General features: G+C 46.7%; 2 protein-coding genes across 3 annotated transcripts in view; both read left to right on the top strand.

Annotated features, from left to right (window-relative positions):
* Positions 1-11,545, top strand: part of LOC108082751 (uncharacterized) — a 29,282-nt gene extending 17,737 nt beyond the window's left edge. For both annotated transcript variants that reach the window (XM_017178267.3, XM_070289129.1), the window contains 7 exons: positions 3,680-3,859; positions 5,303-5,442; positions 5,677-5,884; positions 9,346-9,570; positions 9,776-10,008; positions 10,703-10,841; positions 11,067-11,545. In XM_017178267.3, coding sequence (XP_017033756.1) covers positions 3,680-3,859; positions 5,303-5,442; positions 5,677-5,884; positions 9,346-9,570; positions 9,776-10,008; positions 10,703-10,841; positions 11,067-11,545 — 1,604 coding nt within the window. The remainder of the gene's footprint in view (positions 1-3,679; positions 3,860-5,302; positions 5,443-5,676; positions 5,885-9,345; positions 9,571-9,775; positions 10,009-10,702; positions 10,842-11,066) is intronic.
* A 90-nt stretch (positions 11,546-11,635) lies between these two features.
* Positions 11,636-14,325, top strand: LOC138929668 (uncharacterized). The gene is made up of 2 exons (XM_070289130.1): positions 11,636-12,092; positions 12,248-14,325. Exon 1 carries the CDS (start codon positions 11,636-11,638, stop codon positions 12,062-12,064), a length of 429 nt encoding a protein of 142 aa, XP_070145231.1. The 3' UTR covers positions 12,065-12,092; positions 12,248-14,325.
* Positions 14,326-15,363: the final 1,038 nt, after the last annotated feature.

Here is a 15,363-nt window from a genome sequence, read left to right on the forward strand (position 1 = left end):
GAAAATGGATAGGATATTTATTGTAGGAGTAATATATAACCGTCGCATTCTGTCGACCTGACTGGACTGCTGCGCCCATGTTTAGAGAACCCGCCACTAAGCTCCCCCAAAACATAATGCTTCTCTTCGCTGCAAAACAAACTGTAGCACATTTCTGGGTTTCTTGCCACGCACCTTGGCTTTGGCTTGTCGAGTTCTCCTCTTGTACTTGAAATATATCGCGTGCAGACAGTGGAAACACATCCCATACCCATATTCAAGCTCTGGTCGGGACTTGACCGAAATCGAAATCCCAGACGACGATAAGCCGGACAGGCTGAAAACTATGTGCCGTCTGAAAGAGCTGGGAAACGGAAAACCAACATTCTTCACTGCGAAAAAAAGGATCAGCAAACTAGAATATGTTTTCTATAATGCTAGGCGAGTGGCTTAGAGAATCTCATTCATTTTTCCAGTGTAAAGTAGCCTGGGTCTTTTTGTGTTGCTCGACTCTTACGTGGTCGATGTTTGCACGCAATTTTCAAGTAGTGCACGAGCCAGGAACAAGTCTGGACAAACAAATTTTTCTATAATTTCCATAGGTGGACTGGAGAGGGCTCCGCTGGCAACGATAACACACAAATCCAGTCAGCAAAACGCGCCTAATGACAATTTGTAGTGCAGGGACTTCGGGGAGCTGGAGCCGGAGACTGGCAGGGGCGCGGAAGTTGAACATTATTCTGTAAATTAACGCGGGGTTTTGGGTCGGGCTTCTGGGAACCGTGGGGCCTGGAGTCGCGCCCAGAACTTTGGCACGCCTCTCCTGGCGGAACCGGGGGGATTTGGGGTTGCAAGGCATGCAAACTGCTGACCGCTCACATTTTGCGGCCATGTCATTTGATTTGCCACGGGGAAGATGGGGAATGCGGGGACTGTGAGCACGGGACTCGACATGGCGCATTTCATATGCAAATTAAACAAGATAAGATGGTGCCCATAGTTGGCCTTAGTGGCTCCGATGGATGGCGGATGGGTCTAGACAAGTGGCTGACTGTGGGCGAGGGGAATCAATAAATCCCATTTATATGGCCGCGTCGATTTCATTTTTTGCCTTATGCCGATCATTAATCCCCCTGAAAGAGCCAAGAATCGAATCATAATTGTTTATAGATTGTGGCCATAAATTTTGGCCACTGGCGGCATTTGAATTCGAATCGATCTGGCTGCACCTACGGGGCAAGGGGACAAATGGGGCCGCACCCAGCAGAAGTGGCACACTCGTAACCCAATAGGGCCCGGGTTGGAGATTATCTCCGACTGTGATTTCAAAAGCGTAGCTAAACTCGGGCTTGTTACGATTTACCAAGGGCTAAGCTCTTGGAATCGAACGAGCAAGAATCGGACGGAGCATAGGGTCTGCGCTGGCTGGAGTGCATTATAAATGCAGCAACTGATTAGCACTAAGCCCGGGATTTATGGCACCCACTGGTATTCAGAGCCAGTAATTTATGGGTATTTTAGGGCATTAGTTCGACCACACTCTCGGCGTTGTGTCGACGCTTTCGGCTCACTGAAGAAGTCGGGCTTGAGGTTGGGAAACCGAAAGTTGAAAGCGCCAGGTGGCCTGGTGGGTGTCGCCGGGAGAGCTGGGGTAGCGAGAGTGTGAAATGGTCTTGAGATTGCTGCCGCTCGTTGGGAAACTTCGGAAAGTGTTTTGTCCACATTTCAGTTTATCTCTCAGCCGCTGTCCCTGCTCCGTCCATCGTGAGTCCTCCTCACTTTGACTCATCAACAAAAAGCGCGTCGACATTGTTGTCGCTGTCGTTGGCTTGCGTGCCGCGTCTGGAAAGGAGGAAAATTACATTTTATGTATTGCAGTTGCTGCTCCACGCACTCCGGCAAGGACTTGCTCTTATTTTGCTCATTTTTCGGCAGCCGGGGAACCATTTCAGACTGTCGCGACACGCAAATAATGATCGCATGCAGGCACGCGAATAACAAGGCGGACAGACAGAGTGTGTGGTGTGTCCCAGACCCCTTTAACCCCACAATGCCCCAGAGTCGTGTGTGTGTGTGTGTGCCACAGCGGGGCAATTGTAAAACGCGCTGCCTTAAATGTCTTTGCAGTTAATTAAATATGCCATATAGCGCTTACAGCCGGTTTAATATCGTGTCGGAGGACTTATCTCTGTGCCCGTGTCCCCCATCCCCAGACCAGTGTCCGCCGTAATTCATGTAATTAAACGCGGTCCGTCCTGCCCGGAGTGCCTTGAATAATAATTAATATTTTCAATCGGAGGACCCGCCCACTCGCGTGATCGATAAATGTCATTTGCCCACCTGAGCGCCGCCTCATCATCATTATCTACATTATCTGCGTCGAGTGCGTGGGATTCGGTTCCATTTCGTGCACGCCCACGGGAGTCCCTTAATTATGTGTAATTATGTGATTTTTGGTAATTATTGGAGCATTCCTTCGACTGTTGTCAGTCCTGCGTAGCGGGAGCGAGTGTGTGTCCTGCCTACACCACGTGCCCCGATTGTGTAAATAGAAATTCTGGTGAATTAGTTAAACGTGTGCTCGGGTCGGCACCGTTTCCCCAACCCCCTTAGGCCGCAATTATATTGAGTGCCTGGCAACCCTGTTGTTTTCCTTTTTTCCAGTCCAAGTGTAATTGTTTTCGGGGGCGGAGTGGTGGTGGAAGGGTGCTCAGTCGGGTAATTAGTGTCAGGTGTTTGCCTGCTGCCGCCAGATTGCTGGGATTTGGGGATGGACTTGAGCGCCGACTGGCCCACTGACATTTTGGATATCCAGGACTGCCACTAATCCCCACGAAGTCTCCGAAAACATCACAACACTTGGGGTGTGGCATACACCCACAAAAACATGACTCACAATCAGCTGCGGCTCTCCGTAGCCCCCCTGGAAATCGTTTAACTTTGACATTGAAAAACTATACCCCAAAAAGTTCCTATCCCCTTTCGATTTTGTGCTAAAAATAACCACGGAAACCGAATGGCAAACGGAGAGGGGGAGCGCCATGGAGGTGGCCACAAAACGAAATTATGTTTCCAGTAATTCAATATCCTCCGACGCTGTCTCTGTCTTTGTTGCCCTCTCTTTCGGTCATTGTCTACCCATCTCACTCCCCGTAAACTAAGTTGTTCCGCTCCGGATTAGGGGAAGGATAGAGTGGAAACTTTAAATTTACCGCAGTTTAAATACCATTCACGGAACAGGAGGGCGCTGTTGTTACACTGAAATATAAGGCTAGCTATTTCCGGTTCTGGTTGTATCTCTAAATGTTAACTTATAAAGAATATTTAAATATTTTCGAAATGGGATAGGAACAGAGATTTCGAATGAGTTAAACAATAAGTTTTTTGCCCCAAGAAATATCATTTAAAACACTAGTTGGCTATTTCGCTCAGTGTACTCATATAAGGCCACAAAACTCTGCATTTTGTCAGTCGTTTGTCTGCATCACTTGACATGGAACGTGACGTGACATGACGTGTGTGTGCATGTGTATCCCAGCCTACCAGCTCCCTCCTCGCTCCTCGTTCCTCCTGGTTCCGTGTCTCATGTTTCGTTATTTTTGGGGTTAAGGTCTCTGTTTCAGTTCCCCGAATTGACGCACTAAATTTCAATGCATTTTCAATTTCCCAACCTTCTCTCTCTTCCGCTTTCCATTCGCAGAGGGCATCATGTCGTACAGCATACCCAAGGGCGTCCAGCGCGGCATGGAGGTGGATCTCTCGGACAAGACCTACGATGGCAACGAGCAGGGCGATCGCTTTGTGGACGGACTCGGTCAGCTGGTCGACGGGCAGAAGGGCAAGGACAACTTCCGCACGGACATCCATGGATTCGGTAAAGGTGAGTACATTTTACAGATGAAAATAATAAGTTATACCATGATCCTGCTTTCGGTTTCACTGGCCTTAAAATCTCTATACCCCCATCTCCAATAATCCCGCTGCAGCTTCCTGCATGCAAAGTTCGTGCTAAAAGGTTTGCCCCTAAAAGCTCAAACTTCGACCATATATTTGGGCCCCATGCAGGCCCGACTAGATTTATGGCAATAGAAAAACTGATTAATATCAAATAATTACAAAAGTTCGCCGACGGAAAAAGCATAAGGCAAGCAACGTCTGACCCCATTCCGCTCGCCGAATGCTCACTTCATTGAACATCGATGGCGCGGATGGGGCAAAGTTTTGGCTTTCGCAAATAATTCGCCTGCACAACACTATAAACAAAAATAATAATAACTTCGGACTATTTGCTGGCGTCGCAGTAAAACTTGCCCGGATACCCAAGAGCTCCGTTCCCGTCCCGCGCCACTTTCCCCGTTGCCAGTGTAAAAATGTAAACATTATGCATATTTGATAATTTATGGCAACACTGGCATTCATTTCCGCCCCAGCGACTGCAAAAGTTCGGGGAATTTGCGAAGCTCGCCAGTTTATTTTTTGCCATTTCGCACATTTTCATCGCCTTCCTACAGTCCTTGGAGCCCTGGCAAATGGCCAATAATCGAAATTATTGAAAACTTTACGCAGGAGCAAAGTTCGGTCAGACAATTAGACATCCCGGTCGCAACTCGAGTCGAGTCGCAAGTCGAGACGGAGTCGTAAACGGAAAGGCAATGCAATGCGATCATGGAGAAAGTTTCCGGCGCATAATTCCGATTCTCGGATTGTCGGATTCCCGACAGCCCCATGTCGCTTCCTTTTTGGCCTTCTTGGTGCTCGGCTTATTTGCATTGTAAGTGGAATCAATATCTGAGCGGTCTGGGGCGTATAATTTCTGCTTACAGCTTGTTTGCCAGCCCCATATAACCACATGGCCTTAGTGGCTGCCAGTTAATATTGCATGACTTATGCAGGGAGAACCCTCTCTTTCCATGGAAGGCAGCCCCTAAGCCCCCACGGACGCCCGAACGCCCGGACGCGTTACCCCACCGAAATTAGGGCCATGCAAACAAAGCAGCAGCAGCAGAAAAAGTGGCTTAAATGTCGCATTGGCCATAATTTCTAGTTATGCGGAGTCTAACCCCGCCCAAAACCATGCCCAGGCCCTCGAGCCCCGAGCGCCTGCCGTGAGCATTTATTTGTTTTCGGGCATTTGGGGAAACTTCACTCCCAAATGTGCCATTGGCCTGCCAGAAAGGGAGGCTTAAATAGCTTTACATGTCAGTCCTCCTCCACAGGGCTGGCTGGCTGGCTGGCGGTGGCTGCTCTATTGATTTTCCCCTCCCCTGGCGGACGTATGAAATGTTCATTTCATTTCATTCTGATGGTTTTTTATTCGTTTCAGGTTATGAATGGATTGGCTGGCGGAATGATACCCCCGGCCTGCTCGGCAAGCCGGTGGAAATCGTCTTTGAATTTGATACGGTTCGCAATTTCAGTGCCATCGTGCTGCACACGAACAATATGTTCACCAAGGATGTCCAGGTGAGTGCCCATCCCTATCGCTATCAAAGGGTTACAGTCAGCTTGGTGGTTGCAAAATGAAAGAAACAAAGAAATCGATATTTATTCAAGGGATTTGTAAGAAAATAAACAATGAAATATAAATAATCTGTATTGATTCTGGAATAAGTTCTTGTGTAAATTCATAGAGAACCTGGGATAAGCTGTGTTTAATTTCTGTCCATTAATTCCCCCTGTTCTTAATTTTTCTCCCAGGTCTTTGTCCATGCCAAGGTATTCTTCAGTATTGGCGGAAGGTACTTCTCCGGAGAACCCGTACAGTTCTCGTATATGCCCGACACTATAATGGATCATGCCCGGGATGTGACCATTAAGCTGCACCATCGGGTTGGCAAATATTTGAAAATCAATTTGTACTTTGCCGTCAAATGGATTATGCTATCGGAGATCAGCTTTATATCCGGTGAGTACGTGAGCGATGTCGGAACGCCGAGATGAATAAAATTGCCAGAAAATTGCATTTACCATGCGAGCGATGTGAATGAGCGAGTAACTCAAGCCGGAGGAAGTGGAATTGCATACGTACAAATGCATTTTTCAGCTTCATTTCACTCTCGAGTGCGCTGGTGCCCTGGGGAGGCAATGCATTACAGTTAACAGGGGGATAAAACCTTTTTCCAACATTTTGGCTAACAACAATGCCGAGAGGAAGGACGGAGGGTGTTTCCACCGGGGACAGCCGGGAGATAAACGGTCAGAGGAGCAAATCCGGCTCTGGCTGGAAAAATATAAAGTCAATAGAATACCCAAGGCCCCTTCTCTCTCTCAGTTTAATGTAAACAATCTGTGACTTAGGGGTAGGGATGTATCCCCGAACCCCTAACTGCAAGCCAGGCAGGCTTTGCACTTCCCAGAACATTTCCTATGAATGTCCCGACATGTCCTGATTAAATTGAACCAAGTGCAAGGCTCAGGCTCAATCCCAGGACATGCTTAGACTATGCAGTCTCCCTTAGATTCTGTGTACAAATTGCCAGATCGGCTGTGAAGCAAGGATCTATTATATTCATTGGAATTTCCGCGGTGAAGTCCCCTCTGAAAATCCTAGGTGTCAAATCAGACTAAGGGATAAAGTCCCCTGACAGGCGGGTTTGATTGATGAGTCAAATAGAGCGTGCCGTATGAATATCGAGAGAGAGGAAGGGAACACGTTTTCCGGGCAGATGGCAGAGGGACTCAGATTAGGGAGGGAAAGCCTTGGTTGCGGAGGTTTAATAGTTTTATAAAGGGAAGTTGATCATAAATCGAATGCAACTGAGATTTTATAGGTCAATTAGAGCTGGAACATGAGGAGAATAAATACGGTAAAGAACACTTAAACCATGTGTTACAGGAAATCTCAAAAACAAAAAATGTCAGGGGAACCTTCACATAATAAAGCTATCAGAAGTCTTTAAGATCTTTGTTCTGTCTTTCCATCCTTACCAATGAGCTCTTAAGGATTTCGTGTGAACCCGGCCGCGAGGAGAATAGCACTCAACTGACGATCAGTAGTCCTGAATAGTTTGCCGCAAGCATTACAAGGCAAAAAAAGTTCAAACAAAGCGGGCAGCAAGAAGCAAGGATAACCAAAAACGAAACCACAATACACCAAAAAACTCCCATGCTGTGTCCCGCTTCCCTGGCAGCAATTACATGACGAGCAAGAAACCAGAAACAGAAAACATCGCCACGAAGCATTTGTCACGCACACAAGCCGAGATGGGACGGGATATATACACTATATAGGATGGCAGGGCGGGGAATCCTATGCTCTGGGGGGTGGAGGTGGAGGCATGGAGGAACCCCAGTGGCAACCAGCTGTTTTTTATACTTTTTTTATGCTGTGCGCCACTCGAGCAAAGGCCTCTAAGAGCGGGTAAGGGTAAGGGTAAACAAAAGAAACGCACGTTCAAAACGACAGGCAGGGCCGCATCTTTCGAGTGGATGCGTATATTTTTATCAGGCACTGTGCGAGTGTATACAGATTTAACCCCAATTTGTGAGATTTGCTCGCGGTGATTGCTGTCGTTGTCGTCACAGTGCCATACACGTTTTTAAAGGTCTCTAAAAATACAATGGCCAAAAACAACAATGGAAGGCTAGCTTAGGGGACCGAAGCCTAAAATACCCTTCAATTGACATAGTTCATAAGATATTTATATAGGATTTGAAGTCAGTTTTTGAGTCGCTTATCTTCAAGGCAAAGTATATTATATACCTACATATAAAGGTTTTTTAAAGAAACAATATTTTCTTCAGGCTATCATCATCTTATCAGATGTAAACTATTAGTATTAAATACCATACCATTTATATATTCAAACCAATGTAGACAGTATACATTATCTACCTTATAGAGTCAAATTTCTGCTAGAAATAATAAACCCTTGGGCTAGGGTATAATGACCGGACTAGGGAAAAACCTACGGGACACACAAAGAGAATTAGTTATAAATGGCAAGCGACAACAACGGCGAGATCTGCGAACTGTGGCAAAGGATATGCGGCATATTCGCCATTACCCCTAGAGTCCCTTCCTCTGGATGTGTGATAAATGTGGCACGAAATATTTTAATTATTTTAAACGTTTTATGGCGACCGCAGAGCGCAGGGAGCGAGCGATGGGAGCGAGATACTCCCGTTTTGCCGGAGGAAAGCACACGGGAAAAAACTCAGCCACCCGAAGGACAATGGCAATGTCGAAACAAAAGCCACCATCCCATCCCATTCTATCCCATCCCGTTCTGTCTAAGGAGCAGGGACATAACTCAAAACAGCAGTCTCAACTCCTCCACTCTACTCTCCGTGCCTTCGTGCCGCCTCCGCCTCCTCTTCCTCGGCGAGTCGCCAAGAACTTCACACAGTAATTACGCCATTTACTGTCTGAAGAAACGGGGTCACCCACTCGAGGAAACGTTTTTTGGCCAGCCTCGGGCACTTCGAGAAAGGCTCTGAGGGGGAGGACAAAAAGTAGGACCCACCCCGAAACATTTCGCTTTGTTATGCCTTCAAGATGTTGGCGAGATAAATGACAACACTTTGCCGTAGCACCGGGCCATATGCCGCAGTGCCAGCAGACTCCAGAGCAACATAAGCCGGGATGGCATTATTTCGAGATCAAAGCGAGCTCTCGCCGAGCGTTGCGAATGGACGAACGAACGAGCGAACGAACGGACAGGTGTGGCAAGGGTCTTGGCTAATAATCAGCCTAAGCCAGGGCAAAGGCCATCCCCGAGAGATGTTTTGAAGCCCAAAGATAGCTGAGCCGTGGGAATGATATGGTCCTGAAGTATGATAGATATGATATGATAGAGAAATTTCTTGTTATATCTGATATGAAGGTGATAATCTTTAAAACATATATGCTGGGAATAAGGCAGAAGATTTCCCGGTTTCCATGTGATTCAATTTCATGTAAGAAAACTCTTAATATACACAGTTCTTCCTGCTCGAGGTTAACTAATTCGATTAGCCCGTTGGAGCGTAACTGCTGTAATAAATGCTCACCCAAGATGTAGGGCTTCCTCTTCCTCCGATCAACCATTCCGAAATCATTAAAAAAAGGGAACTCTATGCATATTCAGAAGACACGCGCCCCGCAGTGACGCCCCTGAAATCAAATCAGACATCTGGTTTTGGGGAGAAGGGAAATGAACACGTTATAGTCCATAAGTAATACGAAAGGAAAAGCGTGGCGAAAAGCAAAACAATTTAAGGCGGAACGAAAGGTGCAAAGAAAGGGAGCCGGCACTGAAAAAAAAACTAATCATTGAAGCGCAGCTGTGCGCGGCAACTTCTGAGAATGGAAGCGGAGTGGAGAGCAAAGAGTGAATTTTAATCTAACCCGTTCCCCGTGTCTCTGTTTCTGTATCCATTTTTCAGTGCCCGCCCTGGGAAATTTCACAGACGAGCAGGAGCAGCGGAGCAACTTGCCTGGTCTGGCGCAGGACACTCGCGAGTATCCGCTGCAGAGCAACGAGTACCAGCACAACCACGGCAAGAATAAGCCCAATGGAGTGGGCGGCTCGGCCGGAGGCCCCGGAGGAGGCGTGGCCTCGGCGGACGGCGAGTCCGGCGGCAACAGCAAGTACAACAACGGACCGCAGTGTGAGTAGCCCAACGAACGAATGATAAATCCAATTAACTGTTCACATTTACATTCACGCTCCGAAAGGGGCCTCTTGTTTTTTTAAGTCTTCGAACGACGGCTAATTATTTAGTTGAACAATATTTACATTTAATTTCGTTTCGACGCCCGCGTTTGTTAATTTAAATTTCAATTTGCCTTTGCTCTTTTCCGCTTCCCTTGCAGTAATTGCGCCACGCCCCATCGATCAGGAGCCGAACGACGCCAACTTCATCGGCGTGGTCATCGTGGTCCTGACCACGATTATCATCCTGCTGGTGGCCATCATCCTGTTCATCGTCTCGCGAACCAAGCGCGCCCGCGGCAGCAACGTCCTCGACGCGTTCCAGTACAGCTTCAACCCGAACACCCTCGGCGGCAACGTGGACAAGCACCGTCCCAACGGCACCAGCATCAAGGTGAGTGGGCAGCGGGTAATGGGTAATAGGTAATGGGTATTGGGTAATGGGTGACTATGACGTGACTCTTGGGCGACGGCGGGGACCTGGGACACGGGACACGATGGGGATACGTGTGCGTAGCGTGGCGGACGGCAAATTCCTGCCTCGCATTTCCACATAATTGTTCAATGTAGCGTGGAGTTTCCACACTGCTTAGTCCTACGTGAGGCACCCTCCGTCCGTCCGGCATTTATTTAATGGGACTTTTCAACGCCCAACTCCGGCCGTTGTCGTTCTCGAGTATGTGTGTGCCAGTGTGCTCTGTTGATTTGTGGGGGTCAGGCTTAAGTGCCCAGGGGTCCGAGTGGGCAGCAAAAGGGAAACTTTAAAGTTCGACCAACTTAAGGTGGAGGAGACTGGGCCGAGTCCTGTGGCGAAATTGGATTAAAGAAGTTTTTCTCTAGTGGAAATACTGAGTTTTGTCTGTGGAAAACTTGAGTGCTACAGTAGGGGGAGGTAGGACAATGATTTTCCCAGAAACTATCCAGATTGAAGTCGATGCAACAGATTGAGTTAAGATAAAGGATTTGTTCGGCGAATCACCAATTAAACGAGTGCGAGGAATGCACGCCTGGCATTGTAATAGATTTGTGATTCTTCTAAAACTTATTTCTAAATTAACTTATTCCCAACCCTGTCTTTCCACTTTCAGGCCAGTGTGGACGATAACGACTCGATTGGCAAGAACAGTCTCTACCACGAACCCTTCAATGTGAATATGTACACCAGTGGCGTGAATGGCTACGCCGCGGTTAATGATTTACAATGTAATATGACGCCCGACTACACAGGTGTGTATAGTGTTCTCCCTGCTGCTCCCCTGATTTCCCTTGACCACCAACCGAGCTCGGTAAATCCTTCGTCGCATTTCCGGTGGCTGGCGCGCGGAGAGCCGTAAAATATGGCGACGCCGGCCCCTAATGCAAATATATGTACATCTTGTGGCAATTTCCCTGACTAAGCACACTCTCTTCCCGCTCTTTCTCGCTCTCGTTTTTCCCCCCATGAACTCGCAGATGTGCCGGAAGGTGGCTATGCCGTGCCCCACATGCAGGACTACCTGCCCTCGTCGAAGGTGGGTGGCCCTGGTGGGCCCGGTGGCTATGTAAACGTGCGCCGCACTCCACCGCCACCGCTGAGCAGCATTTTCCCCCGACCCCCGACTGTGCCGCCGCCGCCCATGGAGAAGTACTATGCCACCACTGCCATCTTTAAGCCGCTCAAGGGACCGGGCTCGGAGCGCAGCGCCGGCAGCAGCAGCAACACCAACACGGTGAGCAGCGGCGGCGGCAAGAGCAGCCACAGCCACAACAGCGGACAGGAGCACAGCGGCATCTACGACGACGGCATGGGCACCATGAACTCCCAGTCCACCGCCCCCATGATCAATCCGTACAGCAGCGGGAACAGCTCGGCGGCGGCCGCTGCGGCAGCTGCTGCCGAGTTCCAGCGGGCCAGGACATATAACTTTCGCAGCTATCCCGACAACCTCTAGTTCGAAGCCTCGCTGAAGTTGGTGGCCGCGGCGGGCGGCGGCGTTGAGTCCGGCCTCGTGCCCAAGCGGACTCCCGCCGCCAGCACCACCATGCCGAAGAAGCCGCAGCACCTGAGCCTGGCCAGCAGCGCGGCCGGTGGCAGCGGCAGCGGCAACGGCAGCAAGCCCAAGTACAGCCTGACCCTGCACAACAACAAGCATGCCCAAGGAGGTGGCAAGAATCCGCAAGCGGCGACTCTGCGCGAAGGTCACCAGCAGCGGCAACACCTCAAGGCCCTGCGCCTGATGAGGGAGGCTGGCGAAGCAGGTGGAGCAGAGACGTCAGAGTACCGACGGCACAACGGCGGGGCGGGATTGTCGCCCGCCGAGGAGGCGGTGGGCGTGCACCTGAAGGCCGGTGGAAAGTCAGCGACTGCCAACGGCGAGGCTTCGAGCAACATGACGAAGTCCGGAAACGGAAGCACTGGAATGGCGAACGGTGCCATGAGGGCACAAAACAACAGGCTGTGGTATCATTGATGAAAGCCCCATATTGAATGGATTTGAGGTAAGTCGTTAAGATTTCTGTTTATATAAATATATAAAAATAAGAATACTCCTGGAAAAGAAACAATATATATTATATATAGCAACATAATGAAAATGTATCTTATTTCCCAAATTAAACCCTTTCCTTGGCACTTTCTTCATCTTTATTTGCAGCTATGAAACCCTACGCAGAACTCCAAACGAAAACGCAAACTCCACCAGGAAGCGGTCCCTACGCAGAGGTTAGATACACCAAGCTGGACCCACTCCACAATTGCGTAGAGCTCGGAGGGACCGAGAGCAAGGCACAAAGCGTCGGAACACTTAAACCCACTGAGCAAACGAGAAACGAAAAGAATCGAAACGTAACCAAGTCGCTTACCAATCATTTATAGAGTAGAGTCGAGAATATGCCAACGAAGGAGCGGAGGTGATGGGAGGAGACGGTGTCCAGAGCATCCTGTAAATATCCGAGTTTAGGAATCGGTCGGTAGTGAACCCCATGCATATGATAGTAAGCAAGCTGAATTTTAAAGAAAAAACCCCGGAAGCATCACGACGAACTCTCGAGCAAGAAAGCACACGAGCAAAGAAAATATTAAGACGAATTTAAGGTTTAGAATTTAGCCACATAGTTTGTTTATAAAACGAAAGGAAATAAATAAATATTGTAATGAGTAATGATGAGTAACGAGTAACGAGTAACGGTAGTAGCGATACGAATAACTAGCATATAAAGTTCAACTGATTTGTAGTACCTTTTCGAGAAGAACACTGAACATCTGCAAGCTAACTGTACATGCCTGTGAACCTACCCCTGACTAAGGCCGAACTATCTAGCCCCCAACAAACACGCCTACCCTCATACGCCCCACTACCGAAGCCCCCCACTGTAAATTTCTGTGTATAATCTAGGACAGGTATCGGCGAGATACATAGATTGTTTGCTAAATAGATGGAAGCGCCGCGTCTAGCAAAGTTACCTAGGGTGAGACGGTCGAGCGAGATAATGACGATGATGATGATGATGATAAAATTGAAACGGAATTTAACGGACCAAGATTGCGTGCAGAGCGACGTCGCCTAAACCAAGTAAAATGAAGTTTTCATCAATGATTTGTGATTCAATATGCAACTACTTATAGGCCCGCAGACGCGAGTATTCAGTTCTTAATGCTAACCTTAATTTATGGAAACGTACTACCCGCTAACAAATGACTCTGACTATAAAGCAAGCACTATGAATATTTAAATCGAAACAAACGTATTTATAATTAATATTAATGGATAATCATGTATATGTTCCTTTTTAGTTTAATGCGCATAAGTATCACCAGAAAACGTACTAAGAGTTAAACGTAGTAGCTTCATAGTAGTTTAATAAAGCAGCAGCTGCGCCAGCAGCAGGTAACTGGCAGCATTTTATAAACCAGGAAAATAGGCAAAACCATAGGCGAGTTGGAAATAGCATTAAAGGGTAAACCAGCCGAGGCACTCAGCAGCAACAACTTACACGGCAAATCGTAGTTAAAATAGTAGAACAAATAAGGAAACAAAGCAGGCACATACATTCACACACCCCACACACACACACACGGACAAGATATTTAAAATGTTTGTGCAATCTTTTTCGAAAGTTTTTAACAAAAAAAAAATAAAAATATAGTTACCAAAAAAACATAACAAAAAAATTAACGAATTAACGAGCTATAAGAGAAAAGTTACAAGAATATTTAAAGTATAAAATTAGGCTCCGAGATATGTCTGTATGTATTCCTCGACTTTCTGCACAAATTCTTCACTTTCCAACTTTCCTTTGTACTAAACGTTTGCCGAAGCTGGCCCCCCGATCCACACACTCAACACGCAACAATGCAACATGCAACATGCAACACTGATAAAGCACACTTTCCGCCACTGAAAAGAACACTATCAATCAAAAACGAATCACGAACCTACCTACAAGACTTGTGTAAATTAATATAACGTAAAACTCGAAATTAATCGGTTAGAGACTAAGTTAAACATACATTTTGTAAAAATTAATAAGAGTATACTGTAAAAAATTATATACTAATTGTAATGGTTATCCGTTCTTTTGGAAATCACGGCAAAAAACATTAAAGTTATCTTTTTTTGCGGTGTGCTTGTCAGTTGATTTCCATACTAGTTTAATTTCTAAATTAATTTAAATGCATTTATTGTGTGTACATTTTTCGAAGGCAAATATATAGTATTCAATTATTTAAACAGCAAAACTGATTTCATTGTTTTATTCATAATGGAATATAAGCAATTTTAATTGGGAGAAACGAAACAAAAGCAATAGTTCAACCTGCTGTATACCATAAAGCATTCTCTGTGACACATTCTCTGTTTTGTATTTCCTTGAGGAGGGCATCCCTTTTCATTGGGATGTTTTACTTCAAAGCAATCGAAGTCTCAACATTGTCAAGGCTGGGATATTTTTGAGGCATTAAGTAAACAAAAATACTTCTTCAAGATAAACACGTACCCATCAACGGAGTGAGTGTAAACAAAGGAGGTATGTTAAGACTATGGTTCCCGTAAAACTGGTAAACTCCAATTCATCGATCTGTCGGAGGGAGAATCCTTTGGGACCTTCCTAGGAAGTTCAACATAAGTTACTGTTTACATAGTCCAGAAGGCCTTTTGGTCCCCCAAGGCTTTAATCAGAGCACTTGCCTCCAGTGCGGATGGATCAATGACCGCTCATTTGACATCTGCTTTAATTCCACGCCAATTTCGATTCCGATTCCGGAGCGAAAATCGAAAATAACATGATTACGGCGCTGACCGCAAATCGACGACTGGCATTGTCGAGGGTGGGTTGGGAGCTCTGGGATCTCTCGGTGTGAATGCTTTTCGAAACGCTTAAATCAAATATAATAAAATAACAAAAATAAAGGGTATTGCTGCAAGCCGACCTTTTTTTACACTCGAAATTATAGCAATGCTTGGTGAAATATATTTTAGAATTTTGAAACGTATGTTTAGCTGGAATTATATATATTCACAGATATATTTTATAGAGTCAAAAGTATCTTTCCTTTCTTGGAGTCTAACAAACACCTCGCCCATGTGTATACCACCCTTTGGAAGGGTATAATACAATTTTCAGCCTTTCACAGTCGGGACAGCCCAAATACTTGGCCGCCTTTTAATTGACACTTTCGATTGTTCGCCACCGGAGAGCAATGGATGGATGGATGAAGGGCTGACGCACTGACTGACATCCATTCATTTTGTGGGTCATTCCAGCTGTCCCA

Source organism: Drosophila kikkawai, chromosome 2L, assembly GCF_030179895.1.
Source record: "Drosophila kikkawai strain 14028-0561.14 chromosome 2L, DkikHiC1v2, whole genome shotgun sequence".
Taxonomy (NCBI): domain Eukaryota; kingdom Metazoa; phylum Arthropoda; class Insecta; order Diptera; family Drosophilidae; genus Drosophila; species Drosophila kikkawai.

Bases quoted from the DNA above. Each gene is read 5' to 3' on its own strand.
- LOC138929668 (XM_070289130.1), top strand. From the start codon at position 11,636: ATGCCGAAGAAGCCGCAGCACCTGAGCCTGGCCAGCAGCGCGGCCGGT.